The sequence below is a fragment of the Sprattus sprattus genome (assembly GCF_963457725.1).
Source record: "Sprattus sprattus genome assembly, chromosome: 3".
NCBI lineage: Eukaryota > Metazoa > Chordata > Actinopteri > Clupeiformes > Clupeidae > Sprattus > Sprattus sprattus.
Window position 1 is genome coordinate 28,431,737 of NC_137922.1, and position 26,710 is coordinate 28,458,446.

The window sequence follows — 26,710 nt, forward strand, 5'->3', positions numbered from 1 at the left end:
ACACTTAGTGAGTCTGTGTGTGTGTGTGTGTGTGTGTGTTCAGTACACTTAGTGAGTCTATGTGTGTGTGTGTGTACGGTACACTTAGTGAGTCTATGTGTGTGTGTGTGTGTGTGTGTCTGTGTGTGTGTGTACGGTACACTTAGTGAGCCTGTGTGTGTGTGTGTGTCTGTGTGTACGGTACACTTAGTGAGCCTGTGTGTGTGTGTGTGTGTGTGTGTGTGTGTGTTCATTACACTTAGTGAGTCTATGTGTGTGTGTGTGTGTGTCTGTGTGTGTGTGTACGGTACACTTAGTGAGTCTGTGTGTGTGTGTGTGTGTGTCTGTGTGTACGGTACACTTAGTGAGCCTGTGTGTGTGTGTGTGTACAGTACATTTAATGTGTCTGTGTCTGTGTTCAGTACACTAAGTGTGTCTGTGTGTGTTTCTGTGTGTTTGTCTGTGTGTACAGTACACTTGGTGTGTCTGTGTGTCTGTGTTCAGTACACTTAGTGAGCCTGTGTGTGTGTGTGTGTGTGTTCAGTACACTTAGTGAGTCTGTGTGTGTTTCTGTGTGAGTGTCTGTGTGTGTGTGTGTGTTCAGTACACTTGTGAGTCTGTGTGTGTGTCTGTTTACACTTAGTGAGCCTGTGTGTGTGTTCAATTAACTTAGTGAGTCTGTGTGTGTGTGTGTGTGTGTGTGTGTGTGTGTGTGTGTGTGTGTGGTGTGTGTGTTCAGTACACTTAGTGAGTCTGTGTGTGTGTGTGTGTGTGTGTGTGTGTTCAGTACTTAGTGAGCCTGTGTTGACTTGAGTTGGGTTTAGTGTAGACGGCATCATGTGTCTGTTAGTTTAAATGTTCCTTTCCCACTCCCTACAGACAAGATACAAAGACAAAAACTCCAGCAAAGAGGTAATGCTGTTACTGAGATGTGTGTGTGTGTGTGTGTGTGCATGCATGCACATATAACAGCTTTTCAACAGAATTTCAACAAGCATGATGCATGACGTTATACACAGAGAAAAGCATCTGTGCGTGGTAAAGTGATTTGACCAAGCGTCATAAGCTAAAATACTAATCAAGGTAAATGCAACAACTAATGCCTTCTTATATGCTTAATTAACAGTAAGCGGCTGGACACTGGACACACTGCGTACTGCATGTCCCTTCATTTACATTACATTTACATTTTACATTTACATTTAGGCATTTAGCAGACGCTTTTGTCCAAAGCGACGTACAAGGGAGAGAGCAATCAAGCTAAGAGTAATAAAACCTGGTGTAACAATAAATACTGCTTTTTTCCCCCCAAGAAATAGAAATCGACATAGAAAGAAAAAGAGGTGCGGGACTGTCACTGCTTAAGTGCAAGTTGAGCCAAGGTGCCAGTTACAAAGGGAGGTGCTCTCTGAAGAGTTGGGTCTTTAAGAGCTTCTTGAAGGTAGAAAGGGACGCCCCTGCTCTGGTAGTGCTAGGTAGGTCGTTCCACCAACGTGGAACTACAATTGAGAATAGTCTGGATTGCCGTGCTTGCACAGGCGGCAGTGCCAGACGACGCTCACTAGACGAGCGCAGCGTTCTGGGTGAAACATTTGCCCTTACAAGAGCATTTAGGTAAGTGGGAGCAGAACCAGTAAGCACTTTGTAGGCAAGCATAAGTGACTTGAACTTCTTGCGAGCAGCTACCGGCAGCCAGTGGAGCTCAATGAGTAGCGGGGTGACATGTGCCATCTTTGGTTGGTTGAACACCAGACGCGCCAGCACGTTCTGGATCATCTGTAGTGGTTTCACCACGCAAGCCGGCAGGCCTGTTAGGAGGGCGTTGCAGTAGTCGAGGTGGGAACTCACCAAGGTTTGCACCAGCAGCTGGGTGGCATACTGGGTTAGGTACGGCCTGATTTTGCGGATGTTGTATAGCGCAAAGCGGCATGACCTGGCGACAGATGCGATGTGGGCTGTGAAGGTTAGTTGGTCATAAATAATGACTCCGAGGTTTCTTGCTGTTTTGGATGGAGCAAGAGATAAAGGAAAATTGTCGCTGGACACACTGTATACTGCATGTTCCTTCATCAGTGTCTCCTCTCTGCCCCCTGCTGGACACACTGTGTACTACATGTTCCTTCATAAGTGTCTCCTCTCTATGTCCCACAGTGAGGCTGCCACCAACCACAGCGCTGAGTCTGACTCGACCCCCAAGTCACCGCCCAAGGTACTGAGAGAGAGAAACCGCGTGTGTGTGTGTGTGTGTGTGTGTGTGTGTGTGTGTGTGTGTGTGTGTGTGTGTGTGGAGGGCGTTGTGTGGCTGTAACTGTATATGTGGGAAAATCTCCTGTTGTCCTGTGACAGTGAGTCCTATTCCTCTACATTGGAGGAATCAACAGACTCTACACACTCCTAACTCTACATCCTTTTTCTGCACAACACACACACACTTGACACACCCCATGCACACACACACTTGACACACACCATGGGCACTTAGAACCCCTGTGAATACGATACAAAGTAACTGAGGTACTAAGAGAAAATAGCCCTGAACTTCACTGTGTGTGTTAGCTGGTCAGAGGAATGTGTGTTAATCACAATGACTAATGGCTGTGTTTGTCAATACTGGTGTGTTTCCCTGTGTTTGTGTTTGTCTGCATGTGTGTGTGCGTGTGTTATTGCATGTGTGTGTGTGTGTGTGTTATTGCATGTGTGTGTGTGTGGGTGTGTGTTATTGCATGTGTGTGTGTGTGTGTGTGTGTGTGTGTGTGTGTGTGTTATTGCATGTGTGTGTCTGTGTGTGTGTGTGTATGTGTGGCATCTCAGTCCAGAAGGCCGTCGGTTCCCCCCGCGCCCCGCCCACCCAGACCGTCGCCGGCTGCAGAGGTTCCGCAGGAGAGCGCGCCCGCCCTGTTTGGAGACACCACTACGGCTCCCATGACAACCCCATCCCCAACGCCCGACGCTGCAGTACCGCCACCATCACAGGTCTGACAGCCCCGCCAGCCTCTTCATCATCTCCGCTCTTCTCCTGATGGGGTCCTCTCCTTCCTCCTCCTCCCTGCCAGCATCTTCATCCTCCTCTCTCCTCCTCCATCTTCCAGTTCCTCGGTCCTCCTCCGGTCCTCCCCTTGAGGATCCTCTGTTGTCCTGGACTCTCCTCTTCTTCTTCCTCCTCCTCACCTTCAGCTCTTCATGCTGTCTGCATACACAACTCCAGTCACAGGCTGTGTTTATGTCTTCCTTCTTCACCTTGCTACCATGCAACCTCTTGCGTCCTCACCATGCATGTGTGTGTGTTTGGGTGTGTGTGTGTGTGTGTGTGTGTGTATGTATGTGTGTGTGTGTGTGGGGGGGGGTGTGCATGAGGCTCAGGAGCATGTGTGTGTGTGTGTGTGAAGGTGTGGGGGTGTGTGTGTGGGGGGGGGGTGTTACGTGCATGGCTCACATGCATGAAACATAAAGGGGAGACCACGCAGAATTTATGATATTAATAATATAAGTTATTTAATAATGATTACAGGTTATATTTATCTATTAATTATAAGCAAACGTGTGGTGAATGTCAGTGTTGTGAATAGGCAGTTCAAGGGTAATATAAAACAAACGACAACGGGGATCTAAAATCCAATGATTATCCACAATCCAATCACTATCCAACCACCAACGATAACCAAATGCCAGGAAGACCAAAGCTCTCCGTCTGCCAGCTGAGCAGGGCTTTTATAACCCAGCCAATCAACAATCCACCTCTGCACAATCACCTGCTGTGGAGACAGAGAGAACAGGCATGCGGATATCACAAAGCGGGTCCCCAGACCCGCCAGGGTTCTAACAGGGGTTGTGTGTGTGTGTGTGTGTGTGTGTGTGTGTGTGTGTGTGTGTGGAGGTGTGTGTGTGTGTTGCGGTGTGTTAGTTTGGGTGTGTGTGTGTGTGTCAACTCAAGGGCATGTGAGATTATGATGAAGTGATGTAACTGAAACGCAAACTCTGCTTCACTGCCTGCCAGGCGAGGAGCAGGATGGTTCCTCTCCTGTGGGAGTGTGAGGTGGTTCCTATGGTAGAGATGAATGTGATGTATGTTGGTTGGAGAGGCCACCACTAGAGGGAGCCTGGAGACCCTGAGCAGAAGACATTACATTGGAACATTGGAATTCATGAGCAGAAGACAGTGTGTGTGCGTGTGCATGTGCGTGTGCGTGTGCGTGTGCATGTGCGTGTGCGTGTGCGTGTGCTTGTGTGTGTTTGTGTGTGTGTGTGTGTGTGTGTGTGTGTCTGTGTGTGCGTTAGACATGAGGAACAGAAACGTACAGAGGCATTCATGAGCATCTATTTCAGTGGATTCCTGTTCTAGTTGCCATGACTTCCAGTTCAACACCCAAACAGGGCAGTTGGCTTCTGTTACAGTTCTAATTATCCATGATTAATATATCTTGGGTAAGGGTTAGTATAATATATATAGACTGTATAGATAGAGTGACACATGTTCCACCTTTTCCAGAATACTGAGGACAAGGCTTTTCAGATGCAGTAAAGGCTTTTCAGATGCAGTAAAACTAAACGACTGAAACAAATGAGCCCAACCCCAAAATTGTCCCATAATGTTAAATCTATGAGCTCATGATCAAGACCCTCCTTTCCCTCCCTTAAACACATCCTCTCCTTTTACTCACGTCACATCACTCACTTAACTTCCTCGTTTTCTTCTTCTTCACTGCCTCATGGAAGGCGCCATCTTGGGATTCATGGCAGGTAAGGACTTCCTGTCTCCCCCTGGCTGTTTCCTGTTCCCACAGGGCACTTCCTGCTCCTCAGGAGCCATGTTGGCTCTCCAGTTCTAAGATCGATTGCAGTGTCATACTTGTGATGTTCTTGTTATGTGTGGTGTTTATAACCAGACCGAGTATTAAAGAAAGATGATTAACTAATATGAAGGAGGCAATTATACAACTGTACTGTTCACATACTCACAGGCTCTGCCTTGCATGAACACCCAACCTGCGCATGCCTGTAGGGGGTCATGCCATACGACACTTTTGTGATAATGTTATATCTCATAAACATTACAATACTCAGAAGAGCGAAAATGGCGTTACATGTCTCTCCCACTGAGATGTGACACGGCCACATGCACTTTCAAGACAAAAATGAGACATGAATGCAGACGTGAGACGTACAAACATGAGACTTTTGTTTTTTGTTATTAAAGGACTCCAGCTTTACCATATTCTCCTGACTAATAACCGCAGTGTACATAAACCGCATAACAACAGTTTACGGAATTTTACCAAACAAACTTGTTTATTGATCGCACCCTGTATTGACCGCAGTTTATTTAATGTTCACTTAAAATGTGACGCCATGTAGTGCTACCAGCCATTCAAAAGTTAAATGAATGGACAGTGGTCCAGGAGGTAGAGAAGTCGTCTAGTAATCAGAAGGTTGCTAGTTCGATTCCCTGTTGACCATTTGAAGCAGGACTTTAGCCTGGTTGGACAACGACATTCAGAGGCAGATCAGACGGAAAGTGGTTAAATCGGACAGAAAAAATATCTCTCCTTTTCCCGTTTGGCAGTTCGTCACCCAAATCGCCCTTATGGACAATCCATCCCTGGTTGTGAACATTTTGAACCCAAAACTTTGCTTCAGGCTATGCAGCAAACTTTGCTTGGTTGCTATGGTTATCTAGTTGCTATGGAAACGTTTAAATAACCTTACTTGGCGGAGTTCCATTTGCATGAACTCATAGCTAGTTATGTATCAGGTGTGAGGTTAAACATGAGGCTGTGTGTGTGTGTGTGTGTGTGTGTGTGGGGGGGGGGGGGGGTTGTGTGTGTTTGTAAATTGTATTAAAATGTTTGGGATTGTTGAAATTCTGCTGAGAACAGTGGTTTAGTTGTTGAGATGTGTTTGGGTGTGTGTACGAGTGTGTGTGTGTGTAAAAAAAAAAACACAAGTTATTCCGTAAGAGAAAACAGGTTTATAACCTGACAGAAGAATGAACCGTTTGGAAAACCTTTTCTCACAATCTGACGTTTTGGCCCCAAACCTCCCTCCACTGCACACCCAACCTCGCCCCCCTTTTACCCCCTTGGACTCTGGCCCGCTGCCCCTCCCTCCCTGTCAATCCCTCATTGCCCCGCCCCCTCTTCAAAATGACCACACACCCCCCCCCCACCAGCCCCAGCAGCCCCAGCAGCCCCAGCAGGCCGAGGACGAGGCTGTGCAGCCCAGCTGGGACGACCAGGGCACTCAGGGGCAGACTTGGGAGGACCAGGGTACTGCCAACGACCAGCAGCCTAGCTGGGACGATGAGGGTACCCAGGGGCAGACCTGGGGCAACCCTGGCCAAGATCAGGCGTATGACCAGCAGACCTGGGACGACTCAGCAGGAGGGCAGGACAACACGCAGACACAGGCCAGCTGGGGCGATGAGGGTACCCAGGGGCAAACTTGGGACGATCAGGCCACTGCCAGCGACCAGCAGACCTGGGAGGAATCGACAGGAGGGCAGGACCACACGCAAACACAGGCCGGCTGGGCAGGAGGGCAGGACCTCACGCAGACACAGGCCGGCTGGGGCGACCAGGGGCAGTCTGGGTGGGCGGAGTCTGAGCCGCCACAGTGGGAGGGGGAGGAGCCTCAGAGTGTAAGGGAGTCGTGAGGGGAAGGTGGCGGGTTGAGGGAGTGGCTAGAGTGTTGTGGGTGTGGCTATATTGTTGTGGGTGTGGCTAGTCTGTTTTTTAGACAGATTACTTTTTATATCACCAAAGTAGAAGTATGTAGTTGTGGAGTGATCAGGCGTGTGTGTAGTTGTGGAGTGATCAGGTGTGTATGTAGTTGTGGAGTGATCAGGTGTGTTTATAGTGGGATTGATAGGCTGTGTGTCAGTTGTGGTGGTGTAGTCTGCCTGCATTTGGCATTGAAGTATCCAGTGGAAAAGAAACTGCTGAATGCTGATTGGTTAAGGCTCCAGACTGCAGCTTTAACCTCAGAGCTGAGGTGGTGATGAGGTCACAGGATTGTGGACTGGTGCACCATGGGAGCTGTAGTTCTGTAATGACTGTCAGTGTGTGAAGCTGTATGTAAACTCTTGTGGGGATGTGTGTGTCTGGTACGTGTTGATGTGTGTATGTGTAGAGAATAAGTGTGAGTTGCTTTATAGAAACTCTTCTGGTCTCTGTGTGTGTGTGTGTGTGTGGTATTTGCATGGGTTCAGTAATTTAAACTCTCTTGCTCTTCTTCACAGCCTGAAGCTGCAGCAGCATCTGGAGCTGAGTCTGTAAGTCCCTTTCATGAGAGCCTAACAGCTGATCAATCAGCCCTGATTCATTGATTCATGTATTCTCTCATTTTCTCATGCTCCTGTTCAGTCCAGTTCACACACAAAATGAAACTGATTTGGAAACACACATGGCTGCTCCCAGTGGATCTGATAAGAGTTAGACTGGATTTGTGTAGAATTAGACTGGATCTGTTCAGAGTTAGACTTGATGTGTCCTGCCTTCTGACAGTGGCCCTGTTTCATATTCAGATATATATTCATCAGTGTTTGTTGTTTTTTCTGCAGAATGCTGTGACCAATGGGGCATCAGAGAGTGGAGATTTACCACCTGGAGTTGTGTACAAGGTATGTGTGTGTGTGTGTGTGTGTGTGTGTTAGAGAAAGAGAGAGAGAGAGAGAGTTAGGTAAAGGTGTGTGTGCGTGTGTGTGTTAGAGAAGGAGAGAGAGTGAGAGTTAGGTATATGTAAAGAGAGCTTTGCTATCATCCTTGTCTCTTCATACGTGTGCGTGTGTGTTGGTGTGTGTGTGTGTGTGTGTGTGTGTGTGTGTGTGTGTGTGTGTGTCCTCAGGTGAAGGCCTTGCATGACTATGCTGCCACAGATGGTGACGAGCTGGAGATGAAGTCTGGGGATGTGGTCTTGGTGTTGGCCTTCGACAGCCCTGATGAACAGGCATGTTTCTCACACACACACACACACACAAACACACACACACACACACAGACACAGACACAGACACAGACACAGACACAGACACACACACACACACACAAATGCATACTCACACACACATACACACACACTCACGCACAAACACACATATGCACTCACACACACACAAACACACATATACATACTCACACACACACACAAACACAAATGCATACTCACACAAACACATGTATGCACACAATCACACACACAAACATAGGAAATACCCTTCTAGAGGTTAACCTACACACACTTACAAACCCACTAATTGTGTGTGTGTGTGTGTGTGTGTATCCTCATAGGATGAGGGCTGGCTGATGGGTGTGTTGGAGTCCCACTGGCTGGCCAATCACAATCTCTCAGCCAGAGGAGTCTTCCCTGAGAACTTCACCCAGCGATGCTAAGATGGCCTCCGCTCGCCTCTGCACCTCCAGAGACGAACACACACACCTCGCTCTCACACACACCCCTCTCTCACACACACACCCTTCTCTCACTCACCCCGCTCTCACACACACCCCCCTCTCACACACACCCCCCTCTATCAAACACCCCTCTCTCACACACACACACCCCTCTCTCACTCACACCACTCTCTCACACACCCCCCTCTATCACACACCCCTCTCTCACACACACACACCCCTCTCTCACTCACACCACTCTCTCACACACCCCTCTCTCACACACACACCCCTCTCTCACACACCTGTCTCTCCTTTCCTCCCTCCCTCCGTCCCTCTCTCTCTCTAATTTATCCTCTGGACTGGTTTCTCGTCATGTGAATGTCTACTAAGAAGGGCTACGTTTGTGTCTCAACCTCACCTGCTTGGGATCTGTTCCTCCACACACACAGAGAAAAACTTGAAAGGGTTTCTTGAATGTGCTGTAACCTGGAACACAGACTTACACAGATCTAAGCAAACATGATTCTGGCCGGGTAGTAACACTACAACTTGGGCCCCTGGCTTGTGTTTATGTGTGTGTATGAAGCAGCTTTAAAAGTGAGAGGTGTGTGTGTGTGTGTGTGTGTGTGTGTGTGTGTGTGTGTGTGTGTGTGTGTGTGTGTGTGTGTGTGTGTGTGTGTGTGTGTGTGTGTGTGAGTGTGTGTGTGTGAAGGGCTGGGGTGAAGAGAGGCAGTTGTTAGCAGCACTTTTAGGTGACCCTAACTGCGTGTCCTTGGATCTAGATCTACCAATACGTTTGTCTGCAACAGTGCACTGATGTACAATGAAGCTAAAGTGACAAAGGGGACATCACGCTCTTTCACCTTTCACCTTATGTGTCAGAGCCAGGGGTCGAAGGTCAAGTGATAATGACATCATCTCAGGTATGACTGAGCACCAGCATGGAACCTCTGACTCTGGGTTGACCTCTGACCTATATCTATGAGTTCCTGGTTTTGTTTTATTGTTTTTGTGGTCCTGAGAAAAAAAGTTACATTAAGACTTGAGAAGAAAAAACTAAAAAGTAAAATAAAAACACAAACTATATAAGGGGAATACATTTTGGGGTTGGGGTATATTGTATGACTAATTGATGGATTGTGTTTGAGAAAAGTGGTTTCTGGCGCATGGTCATTTTGTAGATGTTTTTAGTATTTTAGTTTGTATTGAGTCCCAAACTGTTTGTAAGAACTGGAAAGATCTGACTCAGGTTTAGAAGAATTTCGCTCCACACGCATCCCCATAGTTCAGCACACTGACCCTGGAAGAGAGCTTACCTTACCAATGCCTGCCCCAATACAGTCCACTTCCTGCTTCATTACAGTCCACTTCCTGCTTCATTACAGTCCACTTCCTGCTCCAATACAGTCCACTTCCTGCTTCAATACAGTCCACTTCCTGCTCCAATACAGTTAACTTCTTGCTCCAATACAGTCCACTTCCTGCTTCATTACAGTCCACTTCCTGCTTCAATACAGTCCAATTCCTGATCCAATACAGTCCACTTCCTGCTCCAATACAGTCCACTTCCTGCTCCAATACAGTCCACTTCTTGCTATGAAGTATGAAGAGGAAGTAAAGCCTGCTCATGATGAACTCAGGATGAAGCAGCATCAGACATGGCTGAGATTACTCTGTCTACATGTCTCCTAATGTAAACACGCATGACTGAGATTACTCCCTGCAGTATTCTGCATGCTGTCTCCTTATGTTAACACGTAAGGCTGAGAGTGTGAGTGAGGGTGAGGAGAAACCCTTATGATTCAAATAAAATAAAATAAAACTTTATTTATATGGCTCAGGCTTTCGAATGCAGGGCATGTGATCATGGCAGCCATTTTAGGTAACCTACTCAGACTACAAAATAAAGCACACATCTCAATGGCAGCCATTTTGTGTCAACTGTAAGGCCCTTCAGCCACAGCTGTACTCCCTGTGGTGTGAATATGGTTCATGTTAACTGATTATAAGTCATGATGATGATGATGTGTGGTTGCTGTAGTCCGCTCTGCCTAGCTTTGTCCTGCACTGGTCAGTTTTTCTTTTGTTTTGGCTTAGTATGCTAATGCAATGTTGCCCCACTCACAGACCCTATCCCAGTACACAGGCCTCAGCAAGAGTAATTTGCCGGTCTTTGGGTCAGAACCATTGTATCTGTTCAGATGATCTGGAACGACTCAAAACCAAAGTACTGTCTTTCTCACTGCTACACTGTGATAGTAAACCAAAATAATCTGATGTTCTCACTGCTACTGTGATAGTAAACCAAAGTAATCTGATGTTCTCACAGCTACACTGTGATATGTTCTAATGCCAGTGATTAGGTCTGGGCCAGAGGTGCTGGTCCTGAATCCATTTGTAAGGAGACAGAAAAGCTTTAAATGAAGCCATCATCAGAATGTGGGTATTTGAACCCATAGCAGTAAATAGAGAGAGAAGAGAGTAACTGTACATGTCTACACACACTGTCTGTCTCTCAGCCTGAGGATGTGAAAGCTGCAGTTGAAATTAAAAATGGATTTAACAGATGAACCGTGTCTTTTCTTATCTGCTTTGTCCTTTTTATCTCCCTCAGTTTGTGACTCTCCGTCGCACAGCGACCTTGTGTGACAACATGGACACACACCTAGTCAGACATTGCAGTGGTATCGCTCTCTGACTCAAACACAACTAGTGGTATCTCTCTTTGACTCCAACATGGACACACAACTAGTGAGTGTGTGTGTGTATCTCTTTCAGACTCAAACATGGACACACAACTACTGAGTCCTGGGCAATGTTAGCCACCTCTAAATATCTGCTCACAGTTCCTTTACTTCTGTTATAAATGTGAAGTAAGTAAAACATATTAAGTAAATATTTGAGAAACATAAACTGATTAGGACACTAGAAATGGCCCGAGGGCAATCCACTAACCTTGATTCTATCAGGCCCATTGTCACATGAAGCGTTAACATTAAACTTAGTAAGTGCAGCATGTGTGTGTGTGTGTAGGGGGATATCATTAAACGTAGTAAGTGCAGCATTAAGAGAAGTTTCCATGGCCTACATCCTTCCACTAGGAGTCAGAAAAAGATTTTTCAGGGACCAGGTATAGATTAATGATATCCCCTTACAAACACACACACACACACACACACACGCGCGCGCACCCCCATCCCTTTGTGCTTGCTAGGGTCGTCACCAAGCTGTATTTGCGTTTGGTTGCCTTGGCAACAGGGCACGCAGTAACTGCTCCATAACCCCCCACACACACACACATACCTGAACACCTGACATGAGGAACCAGATGTCACACACTCTCACACACATATCACAAAGACATATACTGTATGTGTGTGTTTGTTCCAAAGCATTGTGTTGTGGCACTAAAGGTGTAAAAGGTTTGTTGGGGGTCGAGGGGCGTTGCCATGACTCCAGCTGATTTCAGTGGTCAGTCACCACAGGACACGGCCACTGCTGTTCAACACAAACGGGGGGGGGGGGGGGGGGGCAGCATCCTCTCAATCATTACAACAATGGATGTGTGTGTGTGTGTGCTGAGGTAACAAGGAGCGCCCTGTGGGGGAGGGGAGGGGAGGGGGAGAGTTCAGATGCAAATACAGGCTTCATACGCAATACAAATCCAATCCTAAATAAACTTGTTTTACCCAGACTAGTACGCAACAACGGTTACGTCTTTCAGTTCAGATGCAGTCAACAGTGTGTCTGGGCAGTTTGGGGTTTTAATTGGATTTGCCATTCACTGTTGCTCTTGCTCTCTCTGTCGCTGTGTGTGTGTGCGTGCATGCCTGCTTGTGTGTGTGTGTGTGTGTGTGTGGGAGGGAGGGAGACCAGGAGGGAGGGAGGGAGGGAGAGAGACCGGGAGGGAGGGTGGGAGGGAGACTGGGAGCTGTAGAACAGAGTCAATGAGTAAGGAAGGAAGGCACTGGACTGAGGTAACGCTGTTTGCAGGATCTCACACCCTCCTCGGCTTCAGCCAAACAGATTAACCCCTTGGTTACTGACAACAAAACTGGTCGCCACGGCGTCTCCCAGGGCTATATAATCACCAGCACTCTCAGGGAGACTCAGACACATCCATTCTTCGCTGCACCCATCACGTCAGCCACAAGAAAGATAGAAAATGGTAAGATTCACTATTTTATTTCACTGTAATGGCTTCACTATGTTATTGTTCTTGATTGTGTTGTTGATGTATAGTAGCCATTTCTACCGTGTTAATGTTATTTGCAGAGGACATGGAGTGACGTGTTTGAGTCTGTTACTGTGGTTAAGGAGTAACCTGCTTCAGTCTTTGTTCAACATCACTCTCCGCCATTAATCCTCTGCGACTGCGGACGGTTTATCTTGCCGTTTCAAAAGAGTTATTTTCAGCAGTCATGATCTGTGTGTGTGTCGAACACATTTACCAGAGGCACAAATAAATGGGATTCTTTTTTCCTAACCGTCACAATCCTAATTCATCTCGCTGGTTCCCCTCCCCCTCCATGGCGCTATCGTGCTTCTGCTCTCACAACCGTTCTTTTCTCTCCATTCCCCCCCCCCTCTCTCCTCCCTTACCCCCACCTCTCTCCTCTCTCCCCTCCTGCCCCTCCCCTCCCCCTCTCTCCCCGCCCTTCTGCTGCTGTGTGTGTGTGTGTGTGTGTGTGTGTGTGTGTCCCCTCCCTTCTGCAGCGTGAGTGTATCTCAGTCCATGTCGGCCAGGCAGGCGTCCAGATGGGCAATGCATGCTGGGAGTTGTATTGCCTGGAGCACGGGATCCAGCCGGACGGCCAGATGCCCAGCGACAAGACCATCGGAGGAGGAGACGACTCCTTCAACACCTTCTTCAGCGAGACTGGAGCTGGGAAGCACGTCCCTCGCGCCATCTTTGTTGATCTGGAGCCCACTGTGATCGGTATGCAGGCAATCACTCAGTCAGATCAATAACCATATAGGTTCCAGTCATCAATGTCCTTATGTCTCTGATCATTGTTAATGATTGACAGTCACTGACCGTCAGAGTTTCACAGTGTGTGTGTATGAAGACTCCCCCTAGTGATAAAAACCCAGTGATTACTCAGCTCTTATTTGTAATGATTGGGTTTATTTCCCCCACTAAATGGAAAGTGATGAAACTTGAACTCCTGTCATGTAATACACTCTAGTTTGCAGAGAAACAGTCCAACCACACACACGAACACACACACAGACTAAGGAAAACACTCACACCTTAGGGATGGAGTTAATAGGCCTTAGCTAAAAGATTAGTTCTGTTTTTGAAGTATCAGTCTGTCAAATACATTATAATGTTCCCTGGCTACCTGGCCCAAGTTGTGAAGCAGGATACTGTGACATGGCTGTTCTTTATCGGGGAGTATTGTCTTGTTCAATGATTGGTTGAATTTTGATCCGGGGGGCCATTTTGTCTCCCTCCCACTGGAGAGTAGAATTGAGTGTAGGAGACAAGAAGAAGTTTGTTAAATATACTGTCAGTACTCAAAACAGCAAAAAAGCAGAATCATTCTTGTTTAGTCTCAAGTATAATATTTCCCATAAAGTGGCATTCCCCTCCCCTATGGAGGTAAGATGTATGTGGCGCTGTTCTCTCCCTGTGTATGAGTTTGTGTTTATATTCTACTGCCCTGGTTAAAGCCCTGACACCACAGGCAGGACAGAGCAAAGACACACACCCAGCATGTTGCAAACATGGAGATGACAAAAGCGTCTTCTAAATTACCAAATGTAATGTTAATGTAAATGTAGATGACTCTGACCTCCTCTGATTCCTCCCACCCCCAGATGAGGTGCGCACGGGTACCTACCGGCAGCTGTTCCACCCCGAGCAGCTCATCACTGGCAAGGAAGACGCAGCCAACAACTACGCCCGCGGACACTACACCATCGGCAAGGAGATCATCGACCTGGTGTTGGACAGGACCCGGAAACTGGTAAGAAATAGCATACGCCAACGGTTGCCAGGACGCCATCCTGTACTGGGGACATGTTTGCCTGCTGATCGCTAAATCAACACATGTCGTATCCATGCCAACAGTTGGCAGACTAACTACTTTTACTTAACTATTAACTCTCTTAACCAGGTCAGTTAAATAGAGGTGAGGTAATTTGTAACAATATGTAGCCTACTCATTCTACTTCCTGGACTGGTGACCTGTTTACGTGCTGATCGCTAAATCAACACATATCGTATCCATTTTTCTTATATTAGAATATCAGCACGCGCATACCCCACAGTGAGACCACATCGCCGTTTAAGTAGGAGCTTTAGCAGGTTAACACCTAAAGGCCATGTTGAGTCATGACAATGTATAATATAAATAAAAGCACCAACTTCTCCTGTACATCAGGGAAAGACATACTGTCCATGAAAGGTACAGCATGATGGAGGGTAAGAGCACACAGAGTTAAAGGGCCATGAAAGGTACAGCATAATGGAGGGTTATGGTTAGAGCACACAGAGTTAACAGCAGCGGCCACATGACTGGGGTGTTATACACTGGCTTTCTTTCCTGAGAAATTTTGTTTAGCTTTGAGTCAGGCCTCTCTTTCTGTCTGATGAGCTGAATATGGGTCTCCAGTCGGTCTAAGAGAGCAGCTATTTTGAATTCCTCTTCTAAGAGCAGCTATTTTGAATTCCTCTTCTGAGAGCATCCATTTTTAATCCTTCTTCTGAAAGCGTCCATTTGCTATCCGTGAAACAATTCAACATTCCTCTGATATTCCACCAACGTGCTTCCAACAGCTTACTAAGTGCCAACAGCTAACTAGGTGGCAACAGCTAGCTAGGTGCAAACAGCTAACTGCTAGCTAGGTGCAAACAGCTAAATAGGTGCTAACAGCTAAATAGGTGCTAACAGCTAACTAAGTGCTAACAGCTTACTGCTAGCTAGGTGCCAACAGTTAACTAAGTGCTAACTAGGTGCTAACTGCTAGCTAGGTGCTAACAGCTAACTAGGTGCAAACTGCTAGCTAGGTGCTAACAGCTAGCTAGTGCTAACTGCTAACTAGTTTGTGGTTCCGAGTGCTAGAGCTAGTGCAGTGTTGGTGCCCGACTAGAACCCTGAACCCTTACCCTAACCCTTACCCTAGGCTAAGAGACTGCTCTTTGGCTGTCCAAAAACACTAAGAACTGGTTTTGGATTAGGCACCGGCTGTGAACAAGGCCTCAAACTGTCTTGGTGGAAATGGGGTAATAGTTACCAAAGATGAGCACCCATGGTGAATTATCTCTCTGTTTCCCTCAGGCTGACCAGTGCACAGGTCTCCAGGGGTTCCTCATCTTCCACAGCTTCGGTGGAGGCACCGGCTCCGGCTTCACCTCCCTGCTGATGGAGCGTCTCTCCGTCGACTACGGCAAGAAGTCCAAGCTTGAGTTCGCCATCTACCCAGCCCCCCAGGTGTCCACTGCAGTGGTGGAGCCCTACAACTCCATCCTGACCACCCACACCACCCTGGAGCACTCCGACTGTGCCTTCATGGTGGACAATGAGGCCATCTATGACATCTGCCGCAGAAACCTGGACATCGACCGTCCCACCTACACCAACCTCAACAGGCTGATTGGCCAGATTGTGTCCTCCATCACTGCTTCCCTCAGATTCGATGGTGCCCTGAATGTGGACCTGACAGAGTTCCAGACCAACTTGGTGCCCTACCCTCGTATCCACTTCCCCCTGGCCACCTATGCTCCAGTCATCTCAGCTGAGAAGGCCTACCACGAGCAGCTGTCTGTGGCTGAGATCACCAACGCCTGCTTCGAGCCAGCCAATCAGATGGTGAAGTGCGACCCTCGTCATGGCAAGTACATGGCCTGCTGTCTGCTGTACCGTGGTGACGTGGTGCCCAAAGACGTCAATTCTGCCATCGCAACCATCAAGACCAAGCGCACCATCCAGTTTGTGGACTGGTGCCCCACTGGCTTCAAGGTGGGCATCAACTACCAGCCCCCCACTGTGGTGCCGGGTGGAGACCTGGCCAAGGTGCAGAGGGCTGTGTGTATGCTGAGCAACACCACCGCCATCGCCGAGGCCTGGGCCCGTCTGGACCACAAGTTCGACCTGATGTACGCCAAAAGGGCCTTCGTGCACTGGTACGTGGGTGAGGGCATGGAGGAGGGAGAGTTTTCCGAGGCCAGAGAAGACATGGCAGCCCTGGAGAAGGACTACGAGGAGGTGGGCACCGACAGCGTGGCAGACGACGGAGAAGAGGAGGGGGAGGAGTACTAAAGTTCTGAACTCTTTTCCTCATCAATGTCACGTAAAATGACTCAAGATATATTTGTGGACATTTTAATTAACATCTGTCCTCATTTCGAATGCTTGATCATGATTAAAAGTGCTACTAATACACAACTAATACATAACTTTCATGGTGTTTTCCTCAAGGTTAAATCAAAGGCCCACTTAAATATGTGAACTTTTTTTTTATTCGCTTATTTATTTTTCCATACTTCTGATATAATCATGCACCTAATAACACACATTTCTACAATAAAGAAAATGTAAATGACAGATCTTTCACTGTGCCATGACTGGATGCTGTCTGTGTTTAAAATTCAACCTTCATGTCCTTATTTTAATCATTCGAAATATGCAGTGAATAACAGCCACACTGTCTTTACAAGTTGTGTTGCAGTAAAGTTTACAACTAACATTACCCACTTCCCCCAAACCACTTAACGACCCTGTATGGAAGCCCCCTAGGGTCACACTTTACCATTAACCATTAATGGCCCGGCACTTAATGCCTCTTTACTGAACTTCACTACTCAGGGAGTTTGCCTGCTTTCCTCGGGATAAATAAAGTATCCATCTATCTCTCTTTCTGAAATGCAAATAGGGACGGCTGGGAAACAATATCCATCTATCTAGCTATCTCAAATGCAAATAGAGACTGCTGGGAAACAATTGAGGAAACTATAGTGGCCATGAAAGACAATAAGGTTGGTGTCAGAGGCAGGGGCGGGGCCTTAGCAGGTGTCAGAGGCAGGGGCGGGGCCTGAGCAGGTGCCAAAGATGACAAAGGGCCTGAATTAGTCAATGAGCACTCTGACACCTGAGCCCTTTGTTTCCTCCTCCATGAGCTTCCTGACACCTGCTGTCCATTGAGGTTTGCAGATATTGTGTTGCCCAGAGCCATTCATCTTTTACAACCTTTTGTTTTTTTAATGTGTTGTTTCTACTAAATATTAACACATGGGGCAATGTCAGCACATCTAACAGCAGGTCCAGTGCCCTTGGTCGTGATAATAGGCAAATGTTTGTGAGCTACGGATCCGCATGTCAGAGGTTGTCATGGTAACTCTCACGCTACTTAGCATTAGTCCCTCCCTCGTGGTGTTAGCGTGCTTCTTAAATGACAGAGCCTGAGCTGGCCTGGGGCTGACAGCCATGTAGGAGATCCACACACACACACACCCCTCCCCACACACACACACACGCCCCTCCCCACACACACACACACACCTCTCCCCACACACCCACACCCACACCCACACACACACAGGATCCTTCAAAGGGCCTGGGTACTCTTATATGGCAAACCACCTCAGATGTTGGTGTAAATATGTCTTTTCGGTTTCAAAGAAAGTTGACAATTTTCTCAACCGACCAACCTGTGAAATTTCCCGGCTTGCTCTTTGTTCTGAAGAAAAAACCGCACTCTAAAGCTAGTCTCATTACTATTTAATTTCAACCAGTTTATTCACAGATGCATGAAAGATGAGCATCCATTGGGTTAGGGTTAGAGCATCCATTGGGGTGCAAGAAACAGTATGAGCGGGAGAACAAGAAATAGTATGAGCGAGAGAAGAAGAAACAGTATGAGCGAGAGAAGAAGAAACAGTATGAGCGAGAGAAGAAGAAACATTATGAGCGAGAGAAGAGGAAACAGTATGAGCGGAGAACAGTAGAACAACAGAACAGTATGAGCGGGAGAACAAAGGGGGGTTTCATCAGAATGTCAGGCTATTCTTCTAGTCCTCTCTTTCATCCTATTAGTAAACTGAGCTCTCTATACCAACCCCCGAACACACACAAACGTGCACACACACTCACACACCACCGTAGCAGTGTAGTCATCACTCAAACCCCCAAGTGACACCTTGTGGTCTCATAAGTTATGGCACGCCATAGATAACCTGTACACTATAACACCAATGTAGGGCAGAGGTGCAGTTCACTACTATATAAAACTATATGTAACTATTTATAACTATAGGGTCAATCTCAGCTGTGGTCGTGCTGTGCTGGTCGTGCGTGAAGCTGTGGAAGGCCTCCTTGTTAACGACGGCGTTGTCACAACAGAACATTCCTCTCATGCTCAGCTGCTTTACTCTCAAAACAGGCAGAATTCATCCAGAGTTACAGTTTTACATGCGCTCGGAGCTCTTCACTCATCCCAGATGGCAGCTGATTGTGACTTATACCTTGCCCTGGTGTGGCCCTGGTCTGGCTCTGATCTGGCCCAGGTGTGGCACTGATCTGGCCCTGGTCTGGCACTGATCTGGCCCTGGTCTGGCACTGATCTGGCCCTGCTCTTCCGGACTTAACTACTATCACCACAACCCTGTCATCCTCTGAATTGTGTCTGGCATCTCAGGGCCATGAAGTCCACTCATAATTCATCAACACACTCCAGCCAGTTATATGCACCACACTGAGTAGTGGTGTGTAGCAATCAATCAGAGGTCACACACTCATCTGGCCCTGATGTGGAGTGGTGTGTAGTATTAGATCAGTCTGACGTCACATTTCCCCTCACAGGATGTGACCTCAGAGACGTTTGAAGGTGAGCATGATGGACACTCCATCTCAAGATCTCCCCCCTCTGGCTTGAGGCTGGTGGTCTGCTCTTGTTACGTCACCTTATAGCACATCTGAATCCTCCCTTATTATAAAACACCTTTCACCACATCTGAATCCTCCCTTATTATAAAACACCTTATAGCACATCTGAATCCTCCCTTATTATAAAACACCTTTCACCACATCTGAATCCTCCCTTATTATAAAACACCTTATAGCACATCTGAATCCTCCCTTAATATAAAACACCTTTTAGCACATCTGAATCCTCCCTTATTATAAACCACCTTTTAACACATCTGAATCCTCTCTTATTATAAAACATCTTTTAGCACATCTGAATCCTCCCTTATTATAAAACATCTTTTAGCACATCTGAATCCTCTCTTATTATAAAACACCTTTAAGCACATCTGAATTCTCTCTTAGTATAAAACACCTTTAAACACATATGAATCCTCCCTTATTATAAAACACCTTTTACCACATCTGAATCCTCTCTTATTATAAAATATCTTTTAACATATCTGAATCCTCTCTTAATATAAAAGACACATCTGAATCCTCCCTTAATATAAAACACACATCTGAATCCTCCCTTATCTGAATCCTCCCTTATTATAAAACATCTTTTAGCACATCTGAATCCTCTCTTATTATAAAATATCTTTTAGCACATCTGAATCATCTCTTAATATAAAACACACATCTGAATCCTCCCTTATTATAAAACATCTTTTAGCACATCTGAATCCTCTCTTATTATAAAACATCTTTTAGCACATCTGAATCCTCTCTTATTATAAAACACCTTTTACCACATCTGAATCCTCTCTTATTATAAAATATCTTTTAGCACATCTGAATCATCTCTTAATATAAAACACACATCTGAATCCTCCCTTATTATAAAACATCTTTTAGCACATCTGAATCATCTCTTAATATAAAACACACATCTGAATCCTCCCTTATTATAAAACATCTTTTAGCACATCTGAATCCTCTCTTATTATAAAACACCTTTAAACACATCTGAATCCTCCCTTATTATAAAACACCTTTAAACACATATGAATCCTCTCTTATTATAAAATATCTTTCAGCACATCTGAATCCTCTCTTAATATAAAACACACATCTGAATCCTCCCTTAATATAAAACACACATCTGAATCCTCTCTTAATATAAAACACACATCTGAATCCTCCCTTAATATAAAACACACATCTGAATCTCCTCCCTTATTATAAAACATGTTTTGCAAATGCTTGACACACTCTCAAAAGGTCTTTGTTTCATGTACATAAATAAACACACATAATATCACACACACACACACACACACACACACACACACACACACACACACAAGAAAAGGGGAGCACACAATAAAACACACAAGAAAAGGGGAGCACACAATAAAACACACAGTTGCACTCTGCACTGCCTCATTCCTGAGTGGTGATGTATTGAAATGATGGCGTCTGCTTGAGGGATGAACCAAGGGCACCGCACACACACACACACACACACACCCTCACAGTGCTGTTAGGAAAAAATATCACCCTCACACTGTTTGAAGAAACACACTTCATGCTTCAGATTGGTCTCTGTAAATCTGTCCTGCAGTAGAAGACACATTAGGAGGTTTGGAGTAAACCTCTGCTATTCCAAACAGCCCTTAATCCTGTCTGCATGAGGAGACTGCAGCGTGCGGCTGGGAGGGATTTCATGTGTTTGACAGTCTTCCCAACAGTCCTCTTTGCTGATGTTATTTTACGAGCGTCTCTTAAAATTTCCGTGTGTGTGTGTGTGGTCCAGGAAGCCTCACTTTTATGTCCTGTCATACAGTGGGTGTAAATATTGAACTCACACTGCTGTTTGTCTCTCTCATACAGACACACACACACACACAGTTTCACTTAAGCTTGCATACAATGTCTCAAACATCCCCTCTCTCTGTTCTAACGGTTACACCATTTCCCTCTCTATATCTCTCTCTCTATTGTCTCTTTCTCTCTCTCACACACACAAACACACACACACACACACTCCCTCCCTCTTCCTGGCTGAGTGGTTCAGCCCCTCCCTTTCTTTTCTTCTCTGCTCTCAACGTTCGCTCCCGCCATCGTCGTGGCGACGGTTTCCTGCCCCTCCCCCCAGGGTGGGGAGCTGCATATAACCCCCGACCGGCCCCAGCCCCGGCATAACTCCATTCACCATCCGAATCCTCAACATCGGCCTCTGAAGGAAGAATCTGACAAAATGGTGAGTCCATTTCTCTGAGTAATTCCTCAGACAGATGTGAGTGCTCGATGTGAGCCAGGAACAGATAACGGTTAATGCTGCATCTACTTACAAGACTGCTATTATTCATGAGAACAGAACACATGGCCTGGTAATGGGTTTAGACGGAAATGGGGCAGGTTGTAAATTGTTATTGGAGATTGGGTTTCTCTGTTTAGTATGAGAGGAGACAGTGTGTGTGTGTGTGTGTGTGTGTGTGTGCTGTTCCTCCTTACCAGTAGCTCATTTGGTTGGGGCTGTGGTGGTAAAAAAGGACACGCACACACACACACACACACGCACACACACGCACAGCGTCTCCGTGGTCAGGTCTCAGAATCTAGGAGCTTTTGGGACTCGTGCCAATTCTACTGGTGATGTTTAGTCGGTGAGAAGGAAGAAGAATCCCTCATCGTTTACCTTTGAATGGCTCAGTACACCCTGTCCTTGCCTTCCCTCACTGGAAATGACTGCATGTCATTGATGAACCCGAAGGCTCGTTTCTGATTGGTTATTTTCTGGCGGTGTTCGAGGGCTTAAATATTACTGCAGGGTACCAGGGGCTTGTTTGAAAAAGGAGGGAAAAAACGTTAGTTGCTAGGCGGCCTTGAGCTCTCTCTCTCTATCCCCTCCCTTTTTCTCCTCTGTCTATCGCTCGAGCACAAAGCTGTGTGGGGGAGGGGAGGGGAGGGGGACGGCCCTGCCCTGTAGGCTTTTTACTGTGTGCTAGGCCGTTCCGTTTCGCTCTCTCTCTCTCGTTCTTTTTCATGTTTGCTATGCCATTTATCTCAATCTCTTTTTCCTCTGTGCCAGTCTATTTCTATCTCTCTCTCTCTCTCTTTCTCCTTTTCCTTTATGCCAGGCCGTTTCTCTCTCTGTCCTACTGTCTCTCTTTTTCTTTTTCCTTCTTCGTCACATTAGTCGGGTCTAGAGTCTCCGCCCAAGCTCCAGCTGCACAGACAGCAGGAGAATGAGAGAGCGAGGGGGGGGGGGGGGGGGGGGGATATAAGTTACTGTGAACCAGGAAAACAAAAGAGGGAAAAGATAACAAGAAAGAAAAGAACAAAAGAGCGAGATGGAAGGAAACTAGACTCCTGCAGCAGCAGCTTAATGCTGATTCTCAGACACACACACACACACACACACACACACACACAAACACACACACACACACACACACACACACAGACAGACACACACGCTTAATGCTGATTCTCAGAGGATGGGAGCTGCAGGAACCCCTCCCTACCTCCCCCCCCCGCTAAGCTTCATAGTGACTCAGCAGTTAGCCCAGAGCCACGTTCTCCACCCACACCCACACACACACACACACACAGACACACACACTCACAGTAAGCCCAGAGCCACGTTCTCCCCAGCGGTGGAGAGATGACCCCCCCACACCCACACTCACACTCATGCGCACACACACACACACTCATGCCCAACATACACACTCATGCGCAACACACACATAGACATGAACACACACGTCATTCCTCCAAACCAATGATACATGTTCGTAATGCTGCAAAGTGGATCAGCTCACAGATAATGAATTGTACCGGCGTCTAGCAGGGTTAGGGTTAGGCAGAAGAAATGTGTCTTTGTCTGTAAATGTACGCGTGTGTGATGAGTGATCTAGCAGGTGTTGGCATGAGGGGTGTGGCCTGGAATATTGATCTGAAACATTAGAAACTATTGATTGGTGGGGTGGGGGTGGGAGGGGGGGGGGGGGTGGAGATTGATTTTACAGCTTTAGAAACGGGCAGTTGGAGGTAAACCTGTACAGTAATGTGTGTGTTTGCATGTGTGTGTGCTGTGGACATTTATAGACATGAAGGTTTTGTGTGTTTAATCAGAGCACAGAGTCAGTGGGAGGGCGTGTGTGTGTGTGTGTGCATGTGTGGCCACCCTTGAAAACTGTTAGCAGTTAGTTACCCCAGATACCAGCTCATAGTTCCCCTCTTAGACTTCAGATACCAGCTTGTAGTTCCCCTGTTAGAGACCAGATACCAGCTCGTAGTTCCCCTGTTAGAGACCAGATACCAGCTCGTAGTTCCCCTCTTAGAGACCAGATACCAGCTAGTAGTTCCCCTCTTAGAGGCCAGATACCAGCTTGTAGTTCCCCTCTTAGTCACCAGATACCAGCTCGTAGTTCCCCTCTTAGCGACAGAGCCAGATGGTGGTGTGTTTAGCTTTCGGCCTCTTAAAGGAGTGGAGTGCCTTCCATAACTAAACACCTCTCAACATCCGAGCAGAAAGAGGACACAAACACGCTCTGACCGTATGTGGCCTACCTCTGGGACACCACAAGTTCACTGCACATCCTCGTGCTCTGGCCTGGCAAATGTTGACTGATCAAATCAAAACTAATTAAGTCACGCCAAGTCCTCAGTCTGACAGGAAACATTGGTCAGGTCGCTCCCTCTGCTCTCCATTCCTTTCAACTGTAGAACAAGTTCCTTTGTCTTCTAGACGAAACAAAATACCAGACATAATAATGATCGTCCAGAATGTCGTTTGTTCTTCTACTTACCTAAGAGGCCCTGTGCAGCTTCAGTAATGGACATATACCTTTACATGAATGCAACTAAATATGATCCTACCCATTACACATGGAACAATGGCGCTAATGCCACAATGGAATGAATTTTTCATGAACGTCCTCCATTTTAACTTCTCCCTCTCTCTCTCTCTCTCTCTCTCTCTCTCTCTCTCTCCAGCGTGAGTGTATTTCCATTCATGTCGGCCAGGCCGGAACCCAGATGGGCAATGCATGCTGGGAGTTGTATTGCCTGGAGCACGGGATCCAGCCGGATGGCCAGATGCCCAGCGACAAGACCATCGGAGGAGGAGACGACTCCTTCAACACCTTCTTCAGCGAGACTGGAGCTGGGAAACACGTCCCTCGCGCTGTCTTTGTAGACCTGGAGCCCACCGTTATTGGTATGCACACACACACACACACACACACACACACACACACATACAATCACACACACACCGTTATCTGTAAGCTTTCAGTAATACCAATTTGACCATCAATTAGTATGTGTCAAGTTGCCTACTGAATAAATAAGTATAGAGTAACTAACGTAGAACATTAATAGCACTACTGAAGATAACATTAGTCTAATCACTGAACATGTTATCATATTGCCATGGGGATGTTGTACACCAGAGTTAGTATCATATTGCCATGGGGATGTTGTATACCAGAGTTAGTATCATATTGCCATGTTGATGTTGCACACCAGAGTATGTATCATATTGCTATGGTGATGTTGTTATCATATTGCCATGGTGATGTTGAACACCAGAGTACGTATGACCTGATCATGGGCTTGCAGTATTGTTTTAAACAGCTGCAATACAAATCATTTGCTTAATCCTCGTCATGGTGACCGGAAGTTCACCTTTTTTAGGGTTTTGCGCCTCAACAACCTCTTTCAAGTTTGATTTAAGTGCTCTTAGCTAAAGCGTGCCTTTTCTTGTCCTGCAGATGAGGTGCGCACAGGTACCTACCGGCAGCTGTTCCACCCCGAGCAGCTCATCACTGGCAAGGAAGACGCAGCCAATAACTACGCCCGCGGACACTACACCATCGGCAAGGAGATCATCGACCTGGTGCTGGACAGGACCCGCAAACTGGTAAGAAATAGCAAACGCCAACGGTTGACAGGACGCCATCCTGTACTGCTGACATGTTTGCCTGCTGATCGCTAAATCAACACATGTCGTATCAATGCCAACAGCTTGCAGACTAACTACTATTACTTAACCCTTAACCCTCTTAACCAGGTCAGTTAAATGCAGGTAACATCAAGCAAATGTTAAGTGAACTTTATTGCAAGATAGTGTCATGTTCAGGTTGCCCTCAGGTAACAATATGTACTTAGTGTACTTTGTTGAAAAGTACATTGTAGTAAAACCTTTGTTTTATAAGACCAAAACCTCTGCTGAAGTGAATGTTCACAATTTAAACTCCCTCTATCTCCTGACCCTCAGGCTGACCAGTGCACAGGTCTCCAGGGGTTCCTCATCTTCCACAGCTTCGGTGGAGGCACCGGATCCGGCTTCACCTCTCTGCTGATGGAGCGTCTCTCCGTCGACTACGGCAAGAAGTCCAAGCTTGAGTTTGCCGTCTACCCAGCCCCCCAGGTGTCCACTGCAGTGGTGGAGCCCTACAACTCCATCCTGACCACCCACACCACCCTGGAGCACTCCGACTGTGCCTTCATGGTGGACAATGAGGCCATCTATGACATCTGCCGCAGGAACCTGGACATCGAGCGTCCCACCTACACCAACCTCAACAGGCTGATTGGCCAGATTGTGTCCTCCATCACTGCTTCCCTCAGATTCGATGGTGCCCTGAATGTGGACCTGACAGAGTTCCAGACCAACTTGGTGCCCTACCCACGTATCCACTTCCCCCTGGCCACCTATGCTCCAGTCATCTCAGCTGAAAAGGCCTACCACGAGCAGCTGTCTGTGGCTGACATCACCAACGCCTGCTTCGAGCCAGCCAATCAAATGGTGAAGTGCGACCCTCGTCATGGCAAGTACATGGCCTGCTGTCTGCTGTACCGTGGTGACGTGGTGCCCAAAGACGTCAACTCTGCCATCGCCACCATCAAGACCAAGCGCACCATCCAGTTTGTGGACTGGTGCCCCACTGGCTTCAAGGTGGGCATCAACTACCAGCCCCCCACTGTGGTGCCGGGCGGAGACCTGGCCAAGGTGCAGAGGGCCGTGTGTATGCTGAGCAACACCACCGCCATTGCTGAGGCCTGGGCCCGTCTGGACCACAAGTTCGACCTGATGTACGCCAAGAGGGCCTTCGTGCACTGGTACGTGGGTGAGGGCATGGAGGAGGGAGAGTTCTCCGAGGCCAGAGAAGACATGGCCGCCCTGGAGAAGGACTACGAGGAGGTGGGCACCGACAGCGTTGGAGAGGAGGATGAGGAGGGGGAGGAGTACTAAGAAGGGGCTCTGTTGATCCCGTGACCTCCTAACCATGGACCCCCTAACCCTGTGACCCCCACCCGCGGGTATCTCCAATCTCCACCTGAAACCTCCAGCTGCCTCTTGCTGATATGAAGAGAACAGACTCCATGTTGTAACCTGTCTTGACGGGCAGGCCGAGCATCAATGGAAGGCTCCAGCATATAAGCACATTCCACCAAGCTAGAAAAACATTC

At 47.1% G+C, this 26,710-nt stretch overlaps 3 protein-coding genes across 4 annotated transcripts in view; all 3 read left to right on the forward strand.

The window, feature by feature from the left end:
* bin1b (bridging integrator 1b) overlaps positions 1 to 10,937 on the forward strand; it is a 45,074-nt gene extending 34,137 nt beyond the window's left edge. For both annotated transcript variants that reach the window (XM_080833982.1, XM_080833983.1), the window contains 6 exons: positions 859 to 891; positions 2,131 to 2,188; positions 7,214 to 7,246; positions 7,535 to 7,594; positions 7,819 to 7,920; positions 8,262 to 10,937. In XM_080833982.1, coding sequence (XP_080690108.1) covers positions 859 to 891; positions 2,131 to 2,188; positions 7,214 to 7,246; positions 7,535 to 7,594; positions 7,819 to 7,920; positions 8,262 to 8,363 — 388 coding nt within the window. In that variant the 3' untranslated portion in view covers positions 8,364 to 10,937. The remainder of the gene's footprint in view (positions 1 to 858; positions 892 to 2,130; positions 2,189 to 7,213; positions 7,247 to 7,534; positions 7,595 to 7,818; positions 7,921 to 8,261) is intronic.
* A 1,397-nt stretch (positions 10,938 to 12,334) lies between these two features.
* LOC308362257 (tubulin alpha-1A chain-like) lies at positions 12,335 to 16,918 on the forward strand. Its single transcript, XM_080834831.1, has 4 exons — positions 12,335 to 12,534; positions 13,083 to 13,305; positions 14,190 to 14,338; positions 15,653 to 16,918. Exons 1-4 carry the CDS (start codon positions 12,532 to 12,534, stop codon positions 16,631 to 16,633), a joined length of 1,356 nt encoding a protein of 451 aa, XP_080690957.1. The 5' UTR covers positions 12,335 to 12,531; the 3' UTR covers positions 16,634 to 16,918.
* Positions 16,919 to 21,370: 4,452 nt separating this feature from the next.
* LOC308362272 (tubulin alpha chain-like) lies at positions 21,371 to 26,710 on the forward strand. Its single transcript, XM_080834846.1, has 4 exons — positions 21,371 to 21,485; positions 24,230 to 24,452; positions 25,009 to 25,157; positions 25,515 to 26,710. Exons 1-4 carry the CDS (start codon positions 21,483 to 21,485, stop codon positions 26,490 to 26,492), a joined length of 1,353 nt encoding a protein of 450 aa, XP_080690972.1. The 5' UTR covers positions 21,371 to 21,482; the 3' UTR covers positions 26,493 to 26,710.